This window comes from Hibiscus syriacus, unplaced genomic scaffold (assembly GCF_006381635.1).
Source record: "Hibiscus syriacus cultivar Baekdansim isolate YM2019G1 unplaced genomic scaffold, ASM638163v2 tig00112523_pilon, whole genome shotgun sequence".
In the NCBI taxonomy this organism is placed as follows: domain Eukaryota; kingdom Viridiplantae; phylum Streptophyta; class Magnoliopsida; order Malvales; family Malvaceae; genus Hibiscus; species Hibiscus syriacus.
This window is the reverse complement of record NW_024063355.1, coordinates 271775-290406: the sequence shown is the minus strand read 5'-3', so window position 1 is coordinate 290406 and position 18632 is coordinate 271775. Positions and strand designations below refer to the sequence as shown.

The following is an 18632-nucleotide window of genomic DNA, read 5'->3' as shown; positions in this document are numbered from 1 at the left end:
TATATATTTTTTGTCATACTATATATATTCGAATTATTAATTAATTGATTTAGATAAAACATTATAACAAATTATTATAAAAAATGACCCTCTTAATTTAATTGTATTAATTAAGCATCAGAACTTAAACTCTTAATAAAGAAATTCAACATCATAAATCGTTAAACAAATAAATAATTAATCTAACTCAAGCATTAATTAATTAATTAATTAATTAATTGTATTTGTGATACGTCTTTTAAAAACATAAAAAAACCTTTCAACGCGAGTTTTAAAGTAAGATTTATATTTTAGATAAGATAAGTAAACAAATAAATGTATATTTTGTATTTCTTTTTATTCCAGATTCAAACAAAAGGGTGTATTGTCATAAATTAAAAATATAATAAATATTTTCTTATAATCCCTCTTTAATATATATATACATACATAAATATATTTTAATATCTAAATTTAATATATATACATAAATATATTATAAATATATTTTAATGTCTAAATTTATTTTAAAGCAATCAAATTCAACATATATGATCTTTCAAATGAGGTTGACTTGTAATTTCAAGTAAGGCCCCGGATAACTCAAATAAGGCCCGGTTTAAATACCTAAATTTTTAAAAGAAAATTAAAATAATATCGAACATTTATTTTTATTCTATTTTAGTATACATTATTAAAAATTAACATGTTATTTAGTACCTAAACTATCAATTTCATTCCGTTTTAGTACCTAAACTTTCAATTTTATTTAAAAGTTAATATTATATTTTGAGCGGGATATTAAAATGAAACAAAAGCTAAACTTTAAGCAGCAGCAACAGCAACAACAAAACCCTATTCTCATATGCAATGGGATAAGGGGAGGTAGGGTAGTAGGATGCTCCCAACGCCAGTTTGAGAACAGCTTCCGTGGAAGACCTCCGGCAGTCAGAAAATTAAAAGTAAATATAAAATGCAATGCATGTATAAATAAATAAATATATAAATAAATCTCCGCAAATAAATCTCTGCGTAAAAATCTATGCATATAGACAGAAACGCAAGACCCGACTAAATTTAAAGAGAGAAAACATGAAGAGAATGATACACAGAAATCAACGATAGCAAGTTAAGAGAAGAAATAAAGTCAAATGGTTAAAAGCTAAGCTAAGGCAACAGTACTCCGTGACCCTAGTTTCTTAGCCTTCATAAATTCCAATGACAGAAACGTATAAAAAGTAGAAGTCATGGAAATTACTATGAAGGCATTAAAAAGAAGACATAGATGTTACACCCTATGGCTGTGACCCGCACTACTCTGCTACCATGGTCTTAAGTCTCCATACTTTCCTATCAGAGGTCATGTCCTCGGTAAGGGCTAAATCCTTCAAATCAGATCTCAAGCAGTCTTCTCACTTCCACCTTGGTCGTCCTCTCCTTCTAGTACCGTCGACTGTAATCGACTCTACCCTCCTGACCGCATCCAACGGTTGACGCCTAAGGACATGTACAAACCACCGTAGTCTTCTCTCCCTCAATTTTTCAGATACATGCACCACCCCAAGGACATCCTAATAGCAGAGTTTGGTATCATGTCCCACATAGTCCTACCACATGCCCATCGAAGCATTCTCATTTCTGCGGCCTCCATCCTCCTTACGCGATCCTTCTTGATTGCCAAACATTCTGATCCATACAACAGCGCTGGTCTTATTGTCATTCTATAAAATTTTCCCATACGTTTTAGAGGCACCTTCTTGTCACACAAAACTCCAGTAGCATCCCTCCACTTTAGTCATCCCGTCTTTATACGGTTGTAACGTCATCATCTACACCCCCATCTTTACGTATCATAGACCCTAGGTACTTGAAACAATCCTTTGAGGGGAGAACATGTCCTTCTATGCATATTTCTACATCTTCATCGTTTTGGTTCCCACTGAAGTTTGAACATAAATACTCTGTCTTTTCAATATTGATCCTTAGACATTTTTCTTCCAAAGCAGTCTTCCAGGTAGCCAGTCTACTATTCAGCTCAGTTTTTGTTTCAGCAACTAAGATAATGTCGTCAGTGAAAAACATACACCATGAGACACTGTCTGGTGTCGCACAATATATGTCATCCATAATCAAGGCGAAGATGTAAGGGCTGAGAGCCGACCCCTGGTGGAGTTCGATTTCCACCAGGAATACCTCGGTGTCGCCGATTGTAGTCCTAACGTATGTAGTAAATCTATAGTACATATCACGAATCGCCCAGATATACGCAGTTGGGATCCGTCTTATTTCCAAGGTCTTCCAGATCGTATCGCGGGGAACGCTATCATACGCCTTCTCAAGGTCAATGAACGCCATGTGAATATCTCTATTTTTCCCCTATATTTCTCCATAAGCCGTCGAAGTAGATGAATCACCTCCGTAGTAGACCTTCCTGGCATAAAGCCAAATTGGTTTTCCAAAACCCTAGTAACTTGTCTCAACCTAGCCTCTATCACCCTTTCCCATAGCTTCATGGTATGGCTGAGTAGTTTAATACCTCTGTAGTTGCCACAACGTTGGGGATCTCCTTTATTCTTATATATTGGTATCACCGTAGACTCTCTCCACTCCTCTGGCATCTTGATAGTCTCTAAAATAATATTAAAGATATTAGTCAACCACTTAACTCCCTCTTCTCCTAGGGTCAACCACACAATGATGGGAATTTGATCTGGACCGACAGCTTTGTCCCTCCCCATCTTTCGAAGAGCCATTTTGACTTCCTCAAACCCAATCCTACTTGTAGTGCAGTCATTGGCCGTAGTATGATGGTCGGTTTACCCATCAACGGTACTATCTATATCGGGAGAAGCACCGTCATTAAACAAGCCAAAGAAGTAACTACCCCAAACCCTCTTAATATCATGATCTTTCACTAAAAGAACAACATTGTTGTCTTTAATAAACCTAATGCTACCTAGATCATTTTTCCTATTTTCTCTGGATTTTGCAAGCCTGAAGATTTCGTTTTGTCCTTCTTTGGTGTCTAATCTCTTGTATATTTCCTCGTATGCCTTATCCTTCGATTTAGCCACTGTTTTCTTGGCTTCCCGCTTGCCTCCTTGTATCTTTGTTTAGCTCTCGATCTTTCTTTGTCTTCATTGCATTGTAGAAACTCCTTGAAGCAAGTTTGCTTTGTCTTCACCTTAGTTTGGACTTCGTCGTTCCACCACCACGATTCTTTATGTTCCTTGACCTTTCCTGTCGACAACCCAAGGGTATTTTTTCCCACCTCTCTGATGGAATTTGCCATATTTTTCCATAACATATCTGCATTATTTGAGTTTGTATTTCCAAAACTTGTATAAGACAAAACCTTACTCCTAAAGTCATCAGTTGTCACTCCATGTAAGTTCTTCAAAAGGATCATAGGTTTACCAAGTTTAGCCCTCCTTTGAGTGCCCCGCCCGTGGAGTATACGGAACACCAAAACCAACAATTTATGTTGTGATGCACATGCCTCTTCAGGGAACACCTTACAGTCAATGCAAGCCCATCGATCCCGATTTCAAACCAGGATGTAGTCAATTTGGGTACAATGTCCCCCGCTATGGAACGTAATCAAGTTCACATCTCTCTTGTTAAAGAAAGAGTTAGTGACCACCATATCATGTGCAGTAGCAAATTCAAGCAACGTACGCCCCTCCTTGTTCCTACTTCCAAAACCGAAACCCCCATGAACACCGTCATACCCGTCGGTTGCACTACCTATATGACCATTAAAGTCTCCCCCTATGAAAACTCTTTAGTCCTCTGGAATGCTCCTAAGTACATCATCTAACTGATCCCAGAAGCAACGTTTCTCCCCCTCCCCTAGGCCAAAGTGTGGGGCGTACATTGAAAGAACATTCACTACTTCCGCTTCTATAATAACCCTAATCATCATGATCCTATCCCGGTATCTACAAACTTCAACAACATTTTCCTTGAGCCTAAAGGATACCAAGACACCCACCCTATTTCTAGCTTTATCTACGCCTGAATACCACAACTTGTACCCATTACACTCTCTGGCGCGTGCCCCTTTCCACCTAGTCTCCTGAATACATGTAAAATATATTTTCCTATTACTAAGTATGTCGGTCAGCTCCAGTAACCTAGCATTTAATGAGCCTACATTCAACGAACAAACTCTAAGTCTAGTCTCATTGACACCACTCTGTCGGGCCCTCCCCCTATACGCCCTATGGGATCTTAAAGAAGGACATGACCTCAAGTAATCATCTATAGTCAAAGTTTTGGGGAACTATGAACAAGGAATTCAAAGAAGACAAAAGATGCACCAATAAAACGCTAGAGAATTGAAGGGTAATAAGAAGCCTAGTTGACTACTTAATAGGATTTTAAGACAAATTAACACTATCTTACTTAACTTTAGGCCAACAGCTAGAAACCAATGATTTGATTTATATTTTACTTAAAGTGAGCATAAATAACTTATAAATATTCCTATAGGTGAGCAATCAGTCAGGTCAGTGCAGAAAAACCAAACACCTACGAAAAGCGACCTACGATTTTTTAGAAACTAAAACCGAACCGAGTTCATGAAGAAGCTGAAGCAACCAACCGATTTTTGTTTAAAATTGTTCAACTTTTTCCACAACTTTTTAATTAATTTTCACATTTATCAATCAGTTACAGAGCGAAAATATTTGCTGAAAAACAAAAAATAAAAATTATCCCTAAATAAAACAAATATTTCAAAGCAATACCTAAACAACCGATATCCCTATTTAACATAAACATAAGCTTAATCAAACATCAGCTTCAATAAAAAAATAACATTAGACTAGTTACGTTTTTCTCTCTTACCATTAAAATTCCACAATTTCTGTAAAACTTTAAGTACTAAACTCGTAGTTTACCCTAAAAATACCTAACGATATTACAAATAGATTGTAATCTAAAATTATGAGAAATATGTAATCTCATGCCATCCCATTCTATTCGTAATATGTTTTAACTGTTTTAATTATTCTTTTCAAATAGAATGAAAATTTAATCAAGAATAAAATCTATTTTTAATATTTTATTAATTTACCAATAATAATGATTATATTTTTTGTTTTATATATTTTAATAAAATTAAAGCAAAACAACCTTTTACTTAACCCAAAATGCAACGAAATTTTCAAAAATTGAAAAAGCATTTAAAACAATAAATAATGGGATAAATTATGTGTTTAGTACCTAAACTATCCGTTTTAGTCTATTTCAATACCTAAACTTTCAATTTTTCAAATCATACCTAAAGTTTAGTTTTGGCTTCATTTAGTACCCATGTTCAAAATTTAATGTTAAGTTTTGAAAACATTTGAAATGTTAGGTATTAAAACAGACCAAAATTGATAATTTAGGTACTAAACACGTTAAATGTTTTAACGTTGGAATACTAAAATGAAATGATAAGTCAATAACTAAACATTAGATATGATTTTGAAAAAAAAAATACAAAAATTTAGATATTAAAACAGACCAAAACTGATAATTTAGATACTAAACGTAATCGAACATGATTGAATAGATTTAAATATTTATTAGAAATAATATTGATTTTCAAAAATGATGGTGTTTACACAGGAATAAAGGGGAGAAAAACAGCCTAACAAAAACTTATATATTTTTCGGTTAATATGTGGAAAAAGAAACGCCTAGAAAATCCATGGCCAACTTAGCCATTATAGATGAAAATTCACTGAAACTAATAACACCATCCCCGTCAGAATCCGCCTGTCTCATCATCTCCCTCAGCTCCTTGTGCGTCAACGGATGACCCATTTTGTCCATGCAACCGGCGAGCTCCACCGCAGTGATGAACCCCTTTCCGTCGCGGTCGAACAACCGGAAAACCTCCATGAGCTCTCCTTCGTTCACCGTTATCTCTCGTTTAAATGTAGGCAGTATAGCGCTCACCAGCTCGTCGAATTCCACCGCACCGTTGCCGTTGGAGTCCATGCTGGCTAGCAGGACACGGATCTGATCGCCCGACAGCTTCACCCCCAGCGACCGGAGCAGCGCCGGCAGCTCGAGCTCGGTGAGACTGCCTTCGGAATCCATGTCGAACCTTGCAAAAATCTCCTCTAACTCCCTCAGTTGATCAACTCGTAACGCCGCCATTTTATTAAACTAGAAAGCCAGAAGCCGCCTGTGTTGTTGTTGTCTTAAACGACGGAATAAGACAACGCCAACGACGGCTCCAGGCGGCAGCGACGGAAATAAATTTATACAACTTCAAATTTGGAGTATTTTTGGGAGAGGAGTGTGGAAATTGTTTCAAGTGTGAGATTTAAATTCGTTTGATTTTTGGAGTAAAATTAAAAATAGAAAGCGAGTCAACGTCGGTGGATAAATGCATGTGCATGATTTTTCAAGGAAACCTAAAAATTATTTTTCTTTTATAAATTTATTGAAGGGATATTTATTATATTTGATAAATTATCTTATTGATCCTAGCATATACACATTGCTAGTCTTGGTACTATGTTTTGGAGGGGCTTAATTAAAATTTTCAAAAAATTAAAGGGATTTGAGAAAATATCTAATAACAATTTTAATTTTTTTATGGGGGCCATCATAATCTGTCTCTGGTACTACATGGTTATTAGAGTGAAAATAGAAGTGGTTAATAAAATATACCATTTTACTTTTTTCTAAAAAAATAAAGGGTAAACTACGCATTTAGTACTAAAACTATCCGTTTTTGTCTGTTTTAACACCTAAGGTTTCAATTTTTTCAAAATTATACCTAAACTATTAGTTTTTATCCGTTTTAGTAGTTAAACTTTCAATTTTTTCAATAGTTAACGTTAAATTTTGAACGGGGTACTAAAATGAAAGAAAAACCAAAGTTTTTAACGGCATATACTAAAATGAAACAAAATTAAACTTTAGGTATCGTTTTGAAAAAAATGAAAGTTTAGATACTAAAACGAACCAAAACTAATAGTTTAAGTACTAAGCGTGAATTTACCCAAAAATAAATTATCAATATAGTCTTATAATATGTATGATTTTTGGTATATTTTGTAACTAATGCTTCTAATTGTCAATGTTTGTGATCTATGTTTAATGCTTATTGTTGACTACATCATGCAGCTGGGATTCACTTGTTGCATTATGAAAGAATCAAGTTCATCTGAACATTTTGAGTGCAATTCCTCGGATTTCCCTGTAAAAGTTTATACAACACAACACAGCTAGAATCATCCACCGGAGAAGAAGAGAATCCGGGAAGCAACTTCAGAAGTCGGACTGATCAATGATTGGCTCTTAACAGGAAGCAACCTCCGAAATCCGACATTCTAACTTGATTGAAGTTATCAACTATCACCGATTGCTCATCGGGTAACTTGTTAGCCTGTTCGCCGGAGAAAGGCCTCAATTAGCTCTAAAAGTTTAACGTTGATAACTCTATAAAAGAGTTATTTTTAAAGTTTTTAAAGCATGTTTAGTTAGTGTATAAAGATATATACATACTTTGTTATATTGTAGTGAATACTTTGAGAAAAGAATAACTTGTTTGAGTAATGTTCGACACGCTACTTTAGTTGCTATAGCATCGTTAAATTGCATGTGGTTGTTTAACATTTATTATCTTTGTCACAACATATGCACACATTTTAATATCATGTTGTCAACGGTCTCTGTAAGATTCGATACTCGACACATTAATTTATGTTCACTCTATTACTTGATACAAAAGTTTATACTTGCGCTCATCATCTATCATTCGTAGCATCAAAGGTATGCCTCTCCTGTTATTCTCATGCCATGCTACAACATCGTTGTAAGCCAAGTTGCCCCCGAAAATGTCCAAGGCACTTCCCACGGTAACGTCCACACATCCCTTCCCTGCCGCTTTGATTGTCTCTAAATCATCCATTACCGTGACACCGCCAGCATAAGTGACCGGAATCTGCAAAACCAAGACCGTAATATGTCAGAATGTTTCAAATGAAATATACGTCCCGAAACGCAAATGTATGAGCTACCAACCGGAGAATGCTTGCCTAAAAAGGCCACGAGATCTTTGTCTATTCCCAGCCTGTAATTAAAGAGCAACCAGGTATAATACTACAAGAGCATAAGAACTAGCATTAAGAGCAATTTGCATAAACACGGTTAGGACTTACTTTTTCCCTTCTACATCTACACCGTGAACCAAAAATTCATCCGCGTATCCGGAAAGAAAGTTCAATATTTCCTCATCAAGATAGATATCGCTGAATTTTTGCCACCGGTCGGTGACGATGGCATATTTGTCATCCTGCAGTTGAAACCAGCATCTTATGGTTTAAACAACAGCCAAAATCAAAAGCCAGCGTTCTATCAACTCAGCGGATGACAGTCTGAAGTAAGGGAGGAGAACGATATAGAATGTTTCTGGAAATACTCGTATTCAAAAGAGATTTGCAGACGACAGAAATATTTCCCACCTTTCTGCAGCTAAGGTCCAACACGAGTCTTTGCTTCCCGACAACATTGACGAGACTTTTGAGCCTTTGAAGGTCCATTTGCCCTTTGTTAAATACATACTGTAACAAATCCAACAAGAAAATATACAGGAGATTAGGCGAAGGTGTCTTCTCTAAGCGAACCCCGTACATGTCAGGATTCAAAGCCTTGCAACTAGCAATGTTAAAATTCGATAAACATACTGAAGTAACAATGACATGGCTGGCTCCTTCGTCAATGTAACGCAAACAATTGTCTAAATTGATCCCACCTCCTACTTGCAAGCCACCTAGATTTTTCCGGTCACCGCAATACGTGCAACAGAGGGAAAGTCGGTAAGTATTAAACAAATTACCGAAGATAGAGAACAAAGATGAGACAGCCACTCTCAAGAAACTCCATTCGAGATTACAGAACAACCAGTAGAAGGTATACGATAAACCAAGATTGACATCTATCCTTCAAAGTTTTCACAATGATATCGAGCATGTTTAGGCCAGAGAAAGAAAATTAAGCCGCAGGTATAAGAACATTGGACTCAAAAGATAAATTTCAACAGCTTGTACCGACACCGAACTAGTCTGCAGTATTAAGCTAAGAATACCAAAATTAGTACGAAATAAAGCAAAACACTGCATCTAAAGGTCTCAATTTACCTAAGAATAACCTGGCTTTTACAACAAATGAAAACAATGTTCCAACAAGTTAGTATTGTCAATTAACTGACTGCTCCTATTGAGGTAAAGCATCTATTTTCAAACAAAGTACTATAACCGGAATAAACCGATCACCGAATGTGAAACTTAAATGCAAGTTTTTACCAGGACATGCACGCAATGCTTCAATGGCTGCTGCTTGGCTTAGAGGATCAGCTCCAAGCATGATTACATGACCACCCATTAGCCCATCTTTGTACAACTCCGCAAACTCGGCTGCCGACTTATCCGATTCGAAATTGGTTACAAGGGTTGATCCATCTTCCTTTGAATCTGTAAGAGTTGACCCAACAATTTGCTTCACTTTCCCCTTGTGAATATCAATGCAAGGACGAAAACTGACAGCGCGACGAACAGGAGAATGGCGAGATTCTGCAAGAAAAAATTGGTTAGATTCGAGAAACCCAGTAAGGAAAAAGAAAAAGGGAAAACGGTAACCAGTTGTACAGATATTAAACTAAGTGAAGGAATGGCGGCGGCTCTGGGAGATGGAAGGTGGGTAAAGCCATTAAAGGAAAGCTTGAAATTGCTGCCACGGGAAATGCTACTACTCAGCTTCCTTATCGAACAACTCCCATGGAGACTGCTGCTTGCCATCTTTGAAATCCCCCTTGTCTTAAAATTTTCGCAAAACCCCTCGGCCAAGATGAAGACTGAAGAGGAGATTTTCGGGGATTTATACTTTCTTAAGGATGAACCTAATGGATTTTAATCACATTCGAGTTATAGGATAGTTTTTTTAAGCTTGGTTTGGGCTGAATCGAATCGGGTATTTTGAAGGATTACATTGGGTTTGGGTTGGATTCAATTTTATTATGAAAAATGCCCAATCCGATTTAAAAAATAGGGCAAACTACCATTTAGTATCTAAACTATTCATTTTGATCGATCTAGTACCTAAACTTTCAATTTTTTTAAAATCATACCTAATGTTTAGTTTTTATTTCATTTTAGTACCCACTCTTAAAAACTTAATGCGTTTAAACACTAAAATATCAATTTTAGTTCGTTTAAGTATCTAAACTTTTAATTTTTTTTTAAAATTTAACATTAAATTTTTAACAATGTACTAAAATGAAACAAAACTAAAGTTTTTAATGGCATGATACTAAAATAAAACAAAACCTAAACTTTAGGTATGCTTTTATAAAAATTAAAAATTTAGCTACTAAAACAGACCAAAATTAATATTTTAAGTACTAAACTCATAAGTTACCCTAAAAATAATAGTAGTATAATTTACATTTATATATTTAGAAATGACTACTATAATATTTTTTATCTATAATTTTTTAAAATTAAATTTCTATTTAATCCGATAAAAATATAAATTATATGTAAGTATATATGTCAGGTTGGAGGCAAATTTTTAACTTATAAATTAGGTCTGATTTCAAGTAAAGTGAAATCTTCTTAAATCTAAATTAGGTCACATAACACATGTATTATATTTAAGTTGGGCCAGTGACTTAGAATGAGTACTACTACATAAATTCTAAAATCATATTATCACCCATAGATTCTCTAATATTATCACTTGAATGAGTTGAAGAGTCGTTATGGTGTCCCGAATTAGCTAAGGTAAATGAGTATAGATCTGAATAAAAAAAGCTGAGTTAGAAGATCTTTTCTCTCCCATATGTAAGGGTTTATATGGTTTAAGCTTATATCCCAATATGCCATGTGATCGTCAAGAGTCGAAGCAATACACAGGTAGGCAACAAGATATTATCACACGCGCGTGCGCACACACAGATATATATGCATAACGTCTAAGTCTTCTTCAGTTCCGCTAGAAATTCTTCAAGATCATCCAACTTCGCATTCAAAAGGGCTGCATTTCAATGAGAGAACATGAAAACTACTTTACAAGACAGTCGAGGAATAAAGGGATCTAGTAAGTGTGCACGTGCTGACACAGAAAAAAATTGTACCGTTCTTTGGATTTGCGGTGAAGTAATCGGTAAGCGAGCTGCATACACTCTCCGCTCCTTCGTGTTCCATTTTTTCTGCCTTTCTGGAGTTAAATCCCGACATCTTAACACGGAGTTCGGCCGCAGTTTGCATCATTTCTGCAGAAAGAGAAAATATCATGACGAGCAGGTTAATTTACTTGAAAACTAATGCTTCAAAAATCAAACCTCATATGTGAAACTGATGAGAAACGGAGTAATGAAACCACTCTTTGCAACAAAAGTAGTTTCCAAGTCATTAGTTAAAAGGCTTGTGACAGTTTTCTTGATTAACTAAAGGCTCAGACTGGTTGCATAATACAACTAACCCTATAATCAGGCAACTTGTGGCAGTGTTCAGGCTGATTCAAGAATTGATGCATAAAAGAAACTCAAAGAACAGAACTCTAATCATCAAATAGCATTCTAGGTATCATCTGCCTTTGTTACTTGGACTATGTATACGGTCATTTAATGGCCATATACTAATAACCATGCCAGGATATGTCAGACACGATTGCTGGATATTATTATTTTAAGAAAAATGAAGATTCAAAGCAACATAAACAACTATCAAAGTAGTCAATATAACTCGGTTACCAATATATTTTGAGAGCTTCTTTGGTGCTTGGATGATATTAGGTGGGAAAAGTTTCTTATTTACCCATGGATAGGATTTACATCATCCAAAAGGATTAATTGAATCCCACGATGATGGGAATATGGAAAATATGAGGAGCAACTTTATTTTGCATACCAACATGCATGAAAATAAGATAAATAAAGACGAAAACGCTCATCACTCTTCATTGCAACCTGAGTAGTTTATGTGCACATTATTTCCGGAACAAACAATAAGTAAACAAAGAAAAGAAGATGCAAGCAGAAAGGTTTCTATACACAGCTATGCTACTTCTTGTCCCCTAATTTTCACACGTACAACATCTAAACGAGAATCCTGTTTCTTGTGCAAGCAAAGCACTAACTTGCCAACAGCTGCACAATCTGTTGGTTAGAGATGTTGGATCATCAACTCAAACAACTAGGGCTCAAAGTCTGAAAACTTAACAGTTCAAATACCAGAAAGCACTATCTGACCGATGTAATGCAGTACTAGGCAACTTAAAGTACCTTGGAACATGTCATGCATAGAGGGGTCTTCATATAATTGCAGTGTCTCGCTAATAAGTTCAGTGCAATGCACTCTTGAAGCAGACTGTCTTTCCAATTCTTTAAGTTCACCGTTGAGCCTATCAGTCTCTACCCCAACCTACGGAGAAGTTTTCGTTTAGACAGATTCAATAGAGGGGAAAATTTTCATGCAAATAAACATTCCGGCAACATTGGCATATAGATATATAAATATACACACACATTAAGAATCCCTCTCACCAATGTAAGTTTATTCCTTAATGAATCCAACTCTGCATCCACATCTGGTTCAGATAGAGCATCTTGAATCATTGAAGAACTAGCAATTAGCTCATCCTAGAAAGGAGAACGCATGAGAATTTACAGTAATAACTAAAATAAAGAAAATTTTAACAAGGTATAAATAAAGTACAACAATTTTTCTAACAAGCTAAGCGTTCATTTATGAAGAGTTTTCCATCTTTTTTCTTTTTTTTCTAGACTTCTGTATTTTGCTAGCACATAGCAATTTTTCAACATCTTTTGCTTCTGATGATTTTCATGATACGCATTTTTATCTTTTTCTCAACTTCGCTATTATGAAGATAGTTATTGTCTAGTAGTTGCCTCTTGCCAATCCTACTAAAAGACAGATCATTGAGATTGCAATTTTCTGCAACAATATTAACTTGACTATTCCTAATTCTATGTTTGGAAAAATACTTTTGAGAATTTGGATTTAGATTTCATTTGTTATATAAATTGTGAGAATGAAATATATATCATGTATACTTTTAACTCGACTATCCCTACTTTCCTAATTCTATGTTTTTTTAGACACACATACATGAATTACAGAATTAGAAATATCCCTAAGGACTTCAAATAACTGCTAAATAGGCATCTCACAAATCCATGTTTATGGATATTATAATTACATGTATTTTGTTACATGAACTGCACTATTTTGAAATTCAAGTTCCCAGAGCAACCTAAATGTGAATTCCAACTCTGTAAATGATTCTATGCCATCTATGTTACATGTTATATGATAACAAACATCTACACATCTCTAGTATAAAAAAGAAACAGAAGAAAAGCTCCATGTCTCTCCAATAGTTTAGTCTCAGTTTTGTCTGGCATTCTATACATTTACACTATTTAAGTAATAAACTTGACATGCATGATGCTACAATAAAACCCAATTTTCAACATGTAAGGATTTGCATACAAGTTATGCTGAACAGAACCATAACAAAAACCTACATTTTTTGGTAAAGAAAAACCTTCAGGAACCGAAAAACAGTGGCGAAGACAGTACTTCTCCCACATAGCAAGCCGCTTGTCCAAACTTGATTGAATCATATTGCGAATATAATTAACTCCCTAAAAGAGAAACAAAAAGCCAAGAAATTAGTCTGCCAGTCGGAAAAGGGTCAGGTCTTTTACTGCTACTATAACAGACTCAACCTTCCTCGCTCTTCCAAATATGACAAAATTGTTACGTTTCCTGCATTTCCTAGTACTCCACAACTATGTTTAAGTAGTCTTCGTTCAAGAATATTAGGGGAAAATATGAGCACAAGCTTGAATTCAATTAAAAAAGAGCAATCAACATGTGATGCATGATTAACGAAATTAACTCATCTAAATTTTCAACTTAAAGCAGATTAATTTGTGCAGCAACTATTATTAACAAAATTCTCAAGCCTATAAATCACTGTCGGCTCTGTTAAGTCAATAAGTCTAAAAATCAAAATAGCAATAACTTAACTCTTTTGCAAAATGAAGAAAAAAAAAGATTGCAGGTTACCTTAGTTAGATCATGGGAACGGTCAGTACCTTCGACTTTCAAAATTTTGGAAGCTTCTCTGCATGTTTTCACCAAAATTTTACAAACCTTCAACTTGACAGAAATCGCGGAGGGAAAAAGTAATAAAAGGATGAAGAGAAACGGAGAGAGGCAGAAATATACTGGAGATAGAAATCGAACGCATCGTTGAGTAGATCATCGACTGTGTTCAGCGTTTCATTGATGAAAAGCTGTGGATTTAGGTTCAAAGAATCGAAAATTTCTTCGCTTCTGCTGCCTTCCATTTTCACAATCTCTCCCCCCTCCCGCTTTTTTTAGGGTTATTGCTTCTCACTTATCTCGAGTTCGAAATAGTTTTCACTACAGAATTTCCCGCCAAGCCTACTGTTGCGGCAAGTTGCAACTAATATTATTTTATTATTTATTTTTAAATTTGAGGGTAAACTACACCAGAATTATTGAATTATACTATAAAATATTTTTTCTCAATAATTTTCTAAATGTTCCAAATTTATTATTTAATTTTTTAAAGATTACAAAATGATCACTTATAACGTCAAAATAATAATAAATTTTGAAAAGTTTAACAAATATTTTATGAGTTGTGAAGCATAATTTGTTATTATGGATGATCTATAATTACCATAGAATATGAGAGTGTATATACATTCAAAATGATTTTCATTTTGTTAAATTTTATCTAGTTCATACCTAAAAAACTTTGATATTGTAATTAGGGATGGGCATGGTTGGGTCGTGTCGAATTTTCAGTCTACCCGACCATATTCGAAAATTTTAAATCATCTATCCGACAAAAAAATATACCCTTCCACTTGTCTCGATTCGAAAATTTTTAATCTTTCATCCGACCCAAAAAATATACCCTTCCACCCGACCTGACCCGAAAATATATTTATTAAAAATATTATTTTTATTCAATAAAAATATAGATTTAATCGAAAGAAAATAATATATAGAGGGATATTATTATAATTATTTCTAAATATATAAGGTAAAATTATAATTTTTTTCGGATCGAGTATTTTTCACTCTAAATACCAACCTGGCCCCACCCAAACCGAAATACAACTTTAAAAACATGATCCGAATATATTTTTTTAAATTTGACCCGATCGAATCAGGTTGAGTTGAAATTTACTGGGTTCGAATCTCATGATCATCCCTAATTGAAAAAAAAACTGATTTTATTTTCTAAAAAGTATAAAAATTAAAGATCTAAGGTTTATTACAAATCTAGTAATTTTGAAATGATTTGCCAACAATCCCAAAATGCTAAAAGTGCCAAAGAAAAAAGAGTTTATTTATTTTTGTTAATCAAAAAAATGAAATAAAAAACAGTAGGACGCATGAGAATCAGATTTTAGCCCCAAGATAAATATACACTTGTCCTAGAAAGAGTGGGGCCACGTCTCGTATGTTAAAACCAGTCAAAAGGGGGACCACGGGAGCACATCGTGTGAGAGAAACACACAAGCAAACCAGGGACCTCCCTTCTCTTGTCCCTTTGGGTAAATTATGACTAACCTTTTAAATTACGTAGATTTTCTTTAAAGAATTTTTTATTTAAATTTTCAAATAATAAAATATTACAATAAATAAAAAACATGCATCCCTTTATTTTACAATAAATGTAATTATGGGCAAAATTTTTGAGATAATGTTTTGAAAAAAATTAATTTATGAGTTAATGTACTTCCAAAATTAATTGCTCAAATAGGGTGAAATCCACAGTGTTGGTCGTAGGTCGTCATGCCTTCCGGGCGACTAGGTCGCCATGTCTTCATCCGACCGAGGCCATCCGACCGAGGCCATCCGAACGAGCTATGCGAGGGAATCCAAGGGCAACCGAGCGAGGGTAGGTCGCCCGGAGTGCATGGCGACCTACCCTCGCTCGGTTGCCCTCAGATTCCCTCGCATAGCTCATTCGGATGGCCTCGGATGCTCTCGGATGCTTTCGGATGGCCTCGGTCGGATGGCCTCGGATGCCCAGTGTGTTGGGACGTGCATGGCACATGCAATCTCTTGTAGCTCGCCGGGAAGACATGGCGATCTACGGCCAACACTGTGGATTTCACCTTATTTGAGCAATTAATCTTGAGAGTGCTTTATATCGTGAATTAATTTTTTCCAGAATATTATCTCGAAAGTTTTGCCTGCAATTATGCTATGAAATCTTTGAGATCTATTTTTTTTATGTTTTAAATAACTTATATAATTTAAAAATGATGGAAATAGAGGAAGAAATGGGGGAGAGAAGAATAAGGAGGTTAGTTCATGTAATAAATAATTTGATATTATTTAAGTATATTTCGTGTTCGAGTTTTTATATATGTAGAAAATCTATATTAGGAGACTCGTACACTAAAATTATATATATTATATGGGCCAATTCGAATTATTACGTTACACTGGCCAATCCAAATTAATAATGACAAAATATTTGAACTGATAAGATAACAAAAATAGGTAAACAACGTATTTAGTATATAAATTATCAGTTTTAATTTATTTTAGTATCTAAATTTTTAATTTTTTTAAAACTATATTTAACGTTTATTTTTCACTTCATTTTAGTATATCGCCGTTAAAAATTTAACACGTTTAGTTTCTAAACTATTAATTTTAGTCCGTTATATACCTAAATTTTTATTTTTTTCAAAATTTAATGTTAAATTTTGTACAATATATTAAAATTAAATAAAAACTAACATTTTTAATGACGGAATCTTAAAATAAAATAAAAAGTGTACTTTAAATATAATATTAAAAGAAATAAAAAATTAAATATTAAAATGGATTAAAATTAGTAATTTAAATATTATACGCGTAATTAAAAAAAAACATAAACGACAGGAGAGTCGGGAGAGGATAGCACATGCCCCCCACTAAGGTGGTTGAAAGGTTCAAAGAGTGGGGTCCATGAGACATTCCTCTTTCCCACCACCCCACGTGACGCCGTCACGAGAAAGATGAAAGCCCCCCAGTGACGCACTCCACTTGCTCTCCACGTACCCTCCTTTTTCTTTTTTTCCCCTTCCCATAATATCCCATCGTACTGAATTAATTAATGATTAATAATATGTAAATATATTTGATTTTATAGTATTCTATTTATTATATCAATAAACATACATATAAATTTAAAATCAACGGATAGTCTTAGAACATAAAACATTAATACTTTATTTAATATTATTTTTATAAATATAATATTATTTTTATAAATATGATACTATTTAATCCGTTAATATATATAAAAATATGCAAAGAAAAAATCATTACGTCGAGTAAAGTGCCGCTGCCCAATTCCCTCGACGGCACAACTAAAGATAAAACCCGAAGGGATAGTGGGGACCCCACCGCACGTGATGAGGGCAGCTGAACGACAGGTGATGGGCGCACGTGAGTAATTGCCGATTTCTCAAACACCCCGTCTCACGTGCTACACGAAACGCGTAAGAACCACCCCGGTAAATTGAATATGTGTTTTTAAAATTATTAAAAAATTATTTTTTAGAATGTACACAATCAAAGAATTGTCCTTAAGAACAAACACTGCCCATCCAAGCTCCTCATCTTGTCCCTCAATGTCGCGGTGAACCCTGCACAGGTTGAGAACAATCTCCCAAATTTCTCTAACAAACATATAGCAAAAATATATATGATTTCTCGACTCCTGCACATTCCCACAGTTCCTACGATCTTCATTCACAACAATGCCTATCCTGCTTAGCCTATCAGCACTAGGCAACCTATCAAGATTTGTCATCAAACATTCATCTAGCTTGAATCATCATTCAATTTCCAGCACTAAACAGAGGATGAACCACTCCTTAAACTCATAAGTTTCCTCAACCCAGTTTAAACAAGACTTACATTCAACTTGCCAAAAATCAACTCATTTAAGAGCATAAACCTGGACTCAAGCAGTCCAAAAAGAGCCACTACCAACAACAATGCTCTTAATTAAGGAGATCATGCAAACCTTAGTCCAACCATGTAAACTCTTAATTCCTAGTCCATCCTCAGATTTGGGAATACAAACATTGTCTCAACTCACCCTACACCCCTGGCAGGGACATCATTTCCATTCCAGAAAACCTAGAGCACACCTGCTTCACTCTTTTCACCACAGCAAAGGACAAAAACAATTGCCTACACCAAAAGTTTGCCACGTTAAATAAAACAACCTCAATTAACTGCAACTTATGTTACCTAAATTTTGATCTTCTCCACCAAGCTACTACAGCTCTTTTCAGTCAATTTTACAAAGATTATTTAATTAAAATTTATTTTACACAATTTATATAATTTTTAGTTTTCCAAAAATTTTCTAAGAGAAAAATAATCAAACAAAATATGAAATTATTTAACAACATAAAGTTCAAATATAATATAATTTAATACCTAGATTTTTCTTCAAAAAATTCTATGTAATAATGTATAGATAAGTAAAATAAGTATTTATATAATAATTATTTTGGTACATTAAAGTTTAGGTCAGGGGTGACTCCCTCAATACTTGGC

General features: G+C 34.6%; 3 protein-coding genes across 4 annotated transcripts; all 3 read right to left on the bottom strand.

Moving 5' to 3' along the window:
• Positions 1-5619: 5619 nt before the first annotated feature.
• On the bottom strand, positions 5620-6135 carry LOC120181337 (probable calcium-binding protein CML15). Its single transcript, XM_039186499.1, has one exon. The coding sequence runs from the start codon at positions 6133-6135 to the stop codon at positions 5647-5649; it is 489 nt and encodes a 162-aa protein (XP_039042430.1). The 3' UTR covers positions 5620-5646.
• Positions 6136-7681: 1546 nt separating this feature from the next.
• LOC120181315 (1-(5-phosphoribosyl)-5-[(5-phosphoribosylamino)methylideneamino] imidazole-4-carboxamide isomerase, chloroplastic-like) lies at positions 7682-9809 on the bottom strand. Of its 2 annotated transcripts, none has more exons than XM_039186479.1 (7): positions 9641-9809; positions 9294-9560; positions 8676-8761; positions 8454-8552; positions 8151-8287; positions 8014-8062; positions 7682-7933 (listed from the first exon to the last, which is right to left on the bottom strand). In XM_039186479.1, the coding sequence occupies exons 1-7, from the start codon at positions 9783-9785 to the stop codon at positions 7697-7699; spliced, it is 1020 nt and encodes a 339-aa protein (XP_039042410.1). In that variant the 5' UTR covers positions 9786-9809; the 3' UTR covers positions 7682-7696. The 2 variants fall into 2 exon arrangements, with proteins under 2 accessions (XP_039042410.1, XP_039042411.1); XM_039186480.1 differs by having other exon boundaries at positions 8151-8284.
• Positions 9810-10893: 1084 nt separating this feature from the next.
• LOC120181316 (protein MIS12 homolog) lies at positions 10894-14383 on the bottom strand. The gene is made up of 7 exons (XM_039186481.1): positions 14247-14383; positions 14085-14142; positions 13538-13657; positions 12533-12628; positions 12272-12410; positions 11123-11260; positions 10894-11022 (listed from the first exon to the last, which is right to left on the bottom strand). Exons 1-7 carry the CDS (start codon positions 14366-14368, stop codon positions 10961-10963), a joined length of 735 nt encoding a protein of 244 aa, XP_039042412.1. The 5' UTR covers positions 14369-14383; the 3' UTR covers positions 10894-10960.
• Positions 14384-18632: the final 4249 nt, after the last annotated feature.

Coding starts and splice junctions, on each gene's coding strand:
- LOC120181337 (XM_039186499.1), bottom strand. CDS start 6,135: ATGGCGGCGTTACGAGTTGATCAACTGAGGGAGTTAGAGGAGATTTTT.
- LOC120181315 (XM_039186479.1), bottom strand. CDS start 9,785: ATGGCAAGCAGCAGTCTCCATGGGAGTTGTTCGATAAGGAAGCTGAGT. Junction 9,561..9,640: donor CATTCCTTCACTTAGTTTAA/TATCTGTACAAC, acceptor TTTTTCTTGCAG/AATCTCGCCATTCTCCTGTT. Junction 8,553..8,675: donor GCCATGTCATTGTTACTTCA/GTATGTTTATCG, acceptor GATTTGTTACAG/TATGTATTTAACAAAGGGCA.
- LOC120181316 (XM_039186481.1), bottom strand. CDS start 14,368: ATGGAAGGCAGCAGAAGCGAAGAAATTTTCGATTCTTTGAACCTAAAT. Junction 13,658..14,084: donor GTTCCCATGATCTAACTAAG/GTAACCTGCAAT, acceptor TTTCTCTTTTAG/GGAGTTAATTATATTCGCAA. Junction 12,629..13,537: donor GTTTTTCTTTACCAAAAAAT/GTAGGTTTTTGT, acceptor TCTCCTTTCTAG/GATGAGCTAATTGCTAGTTC.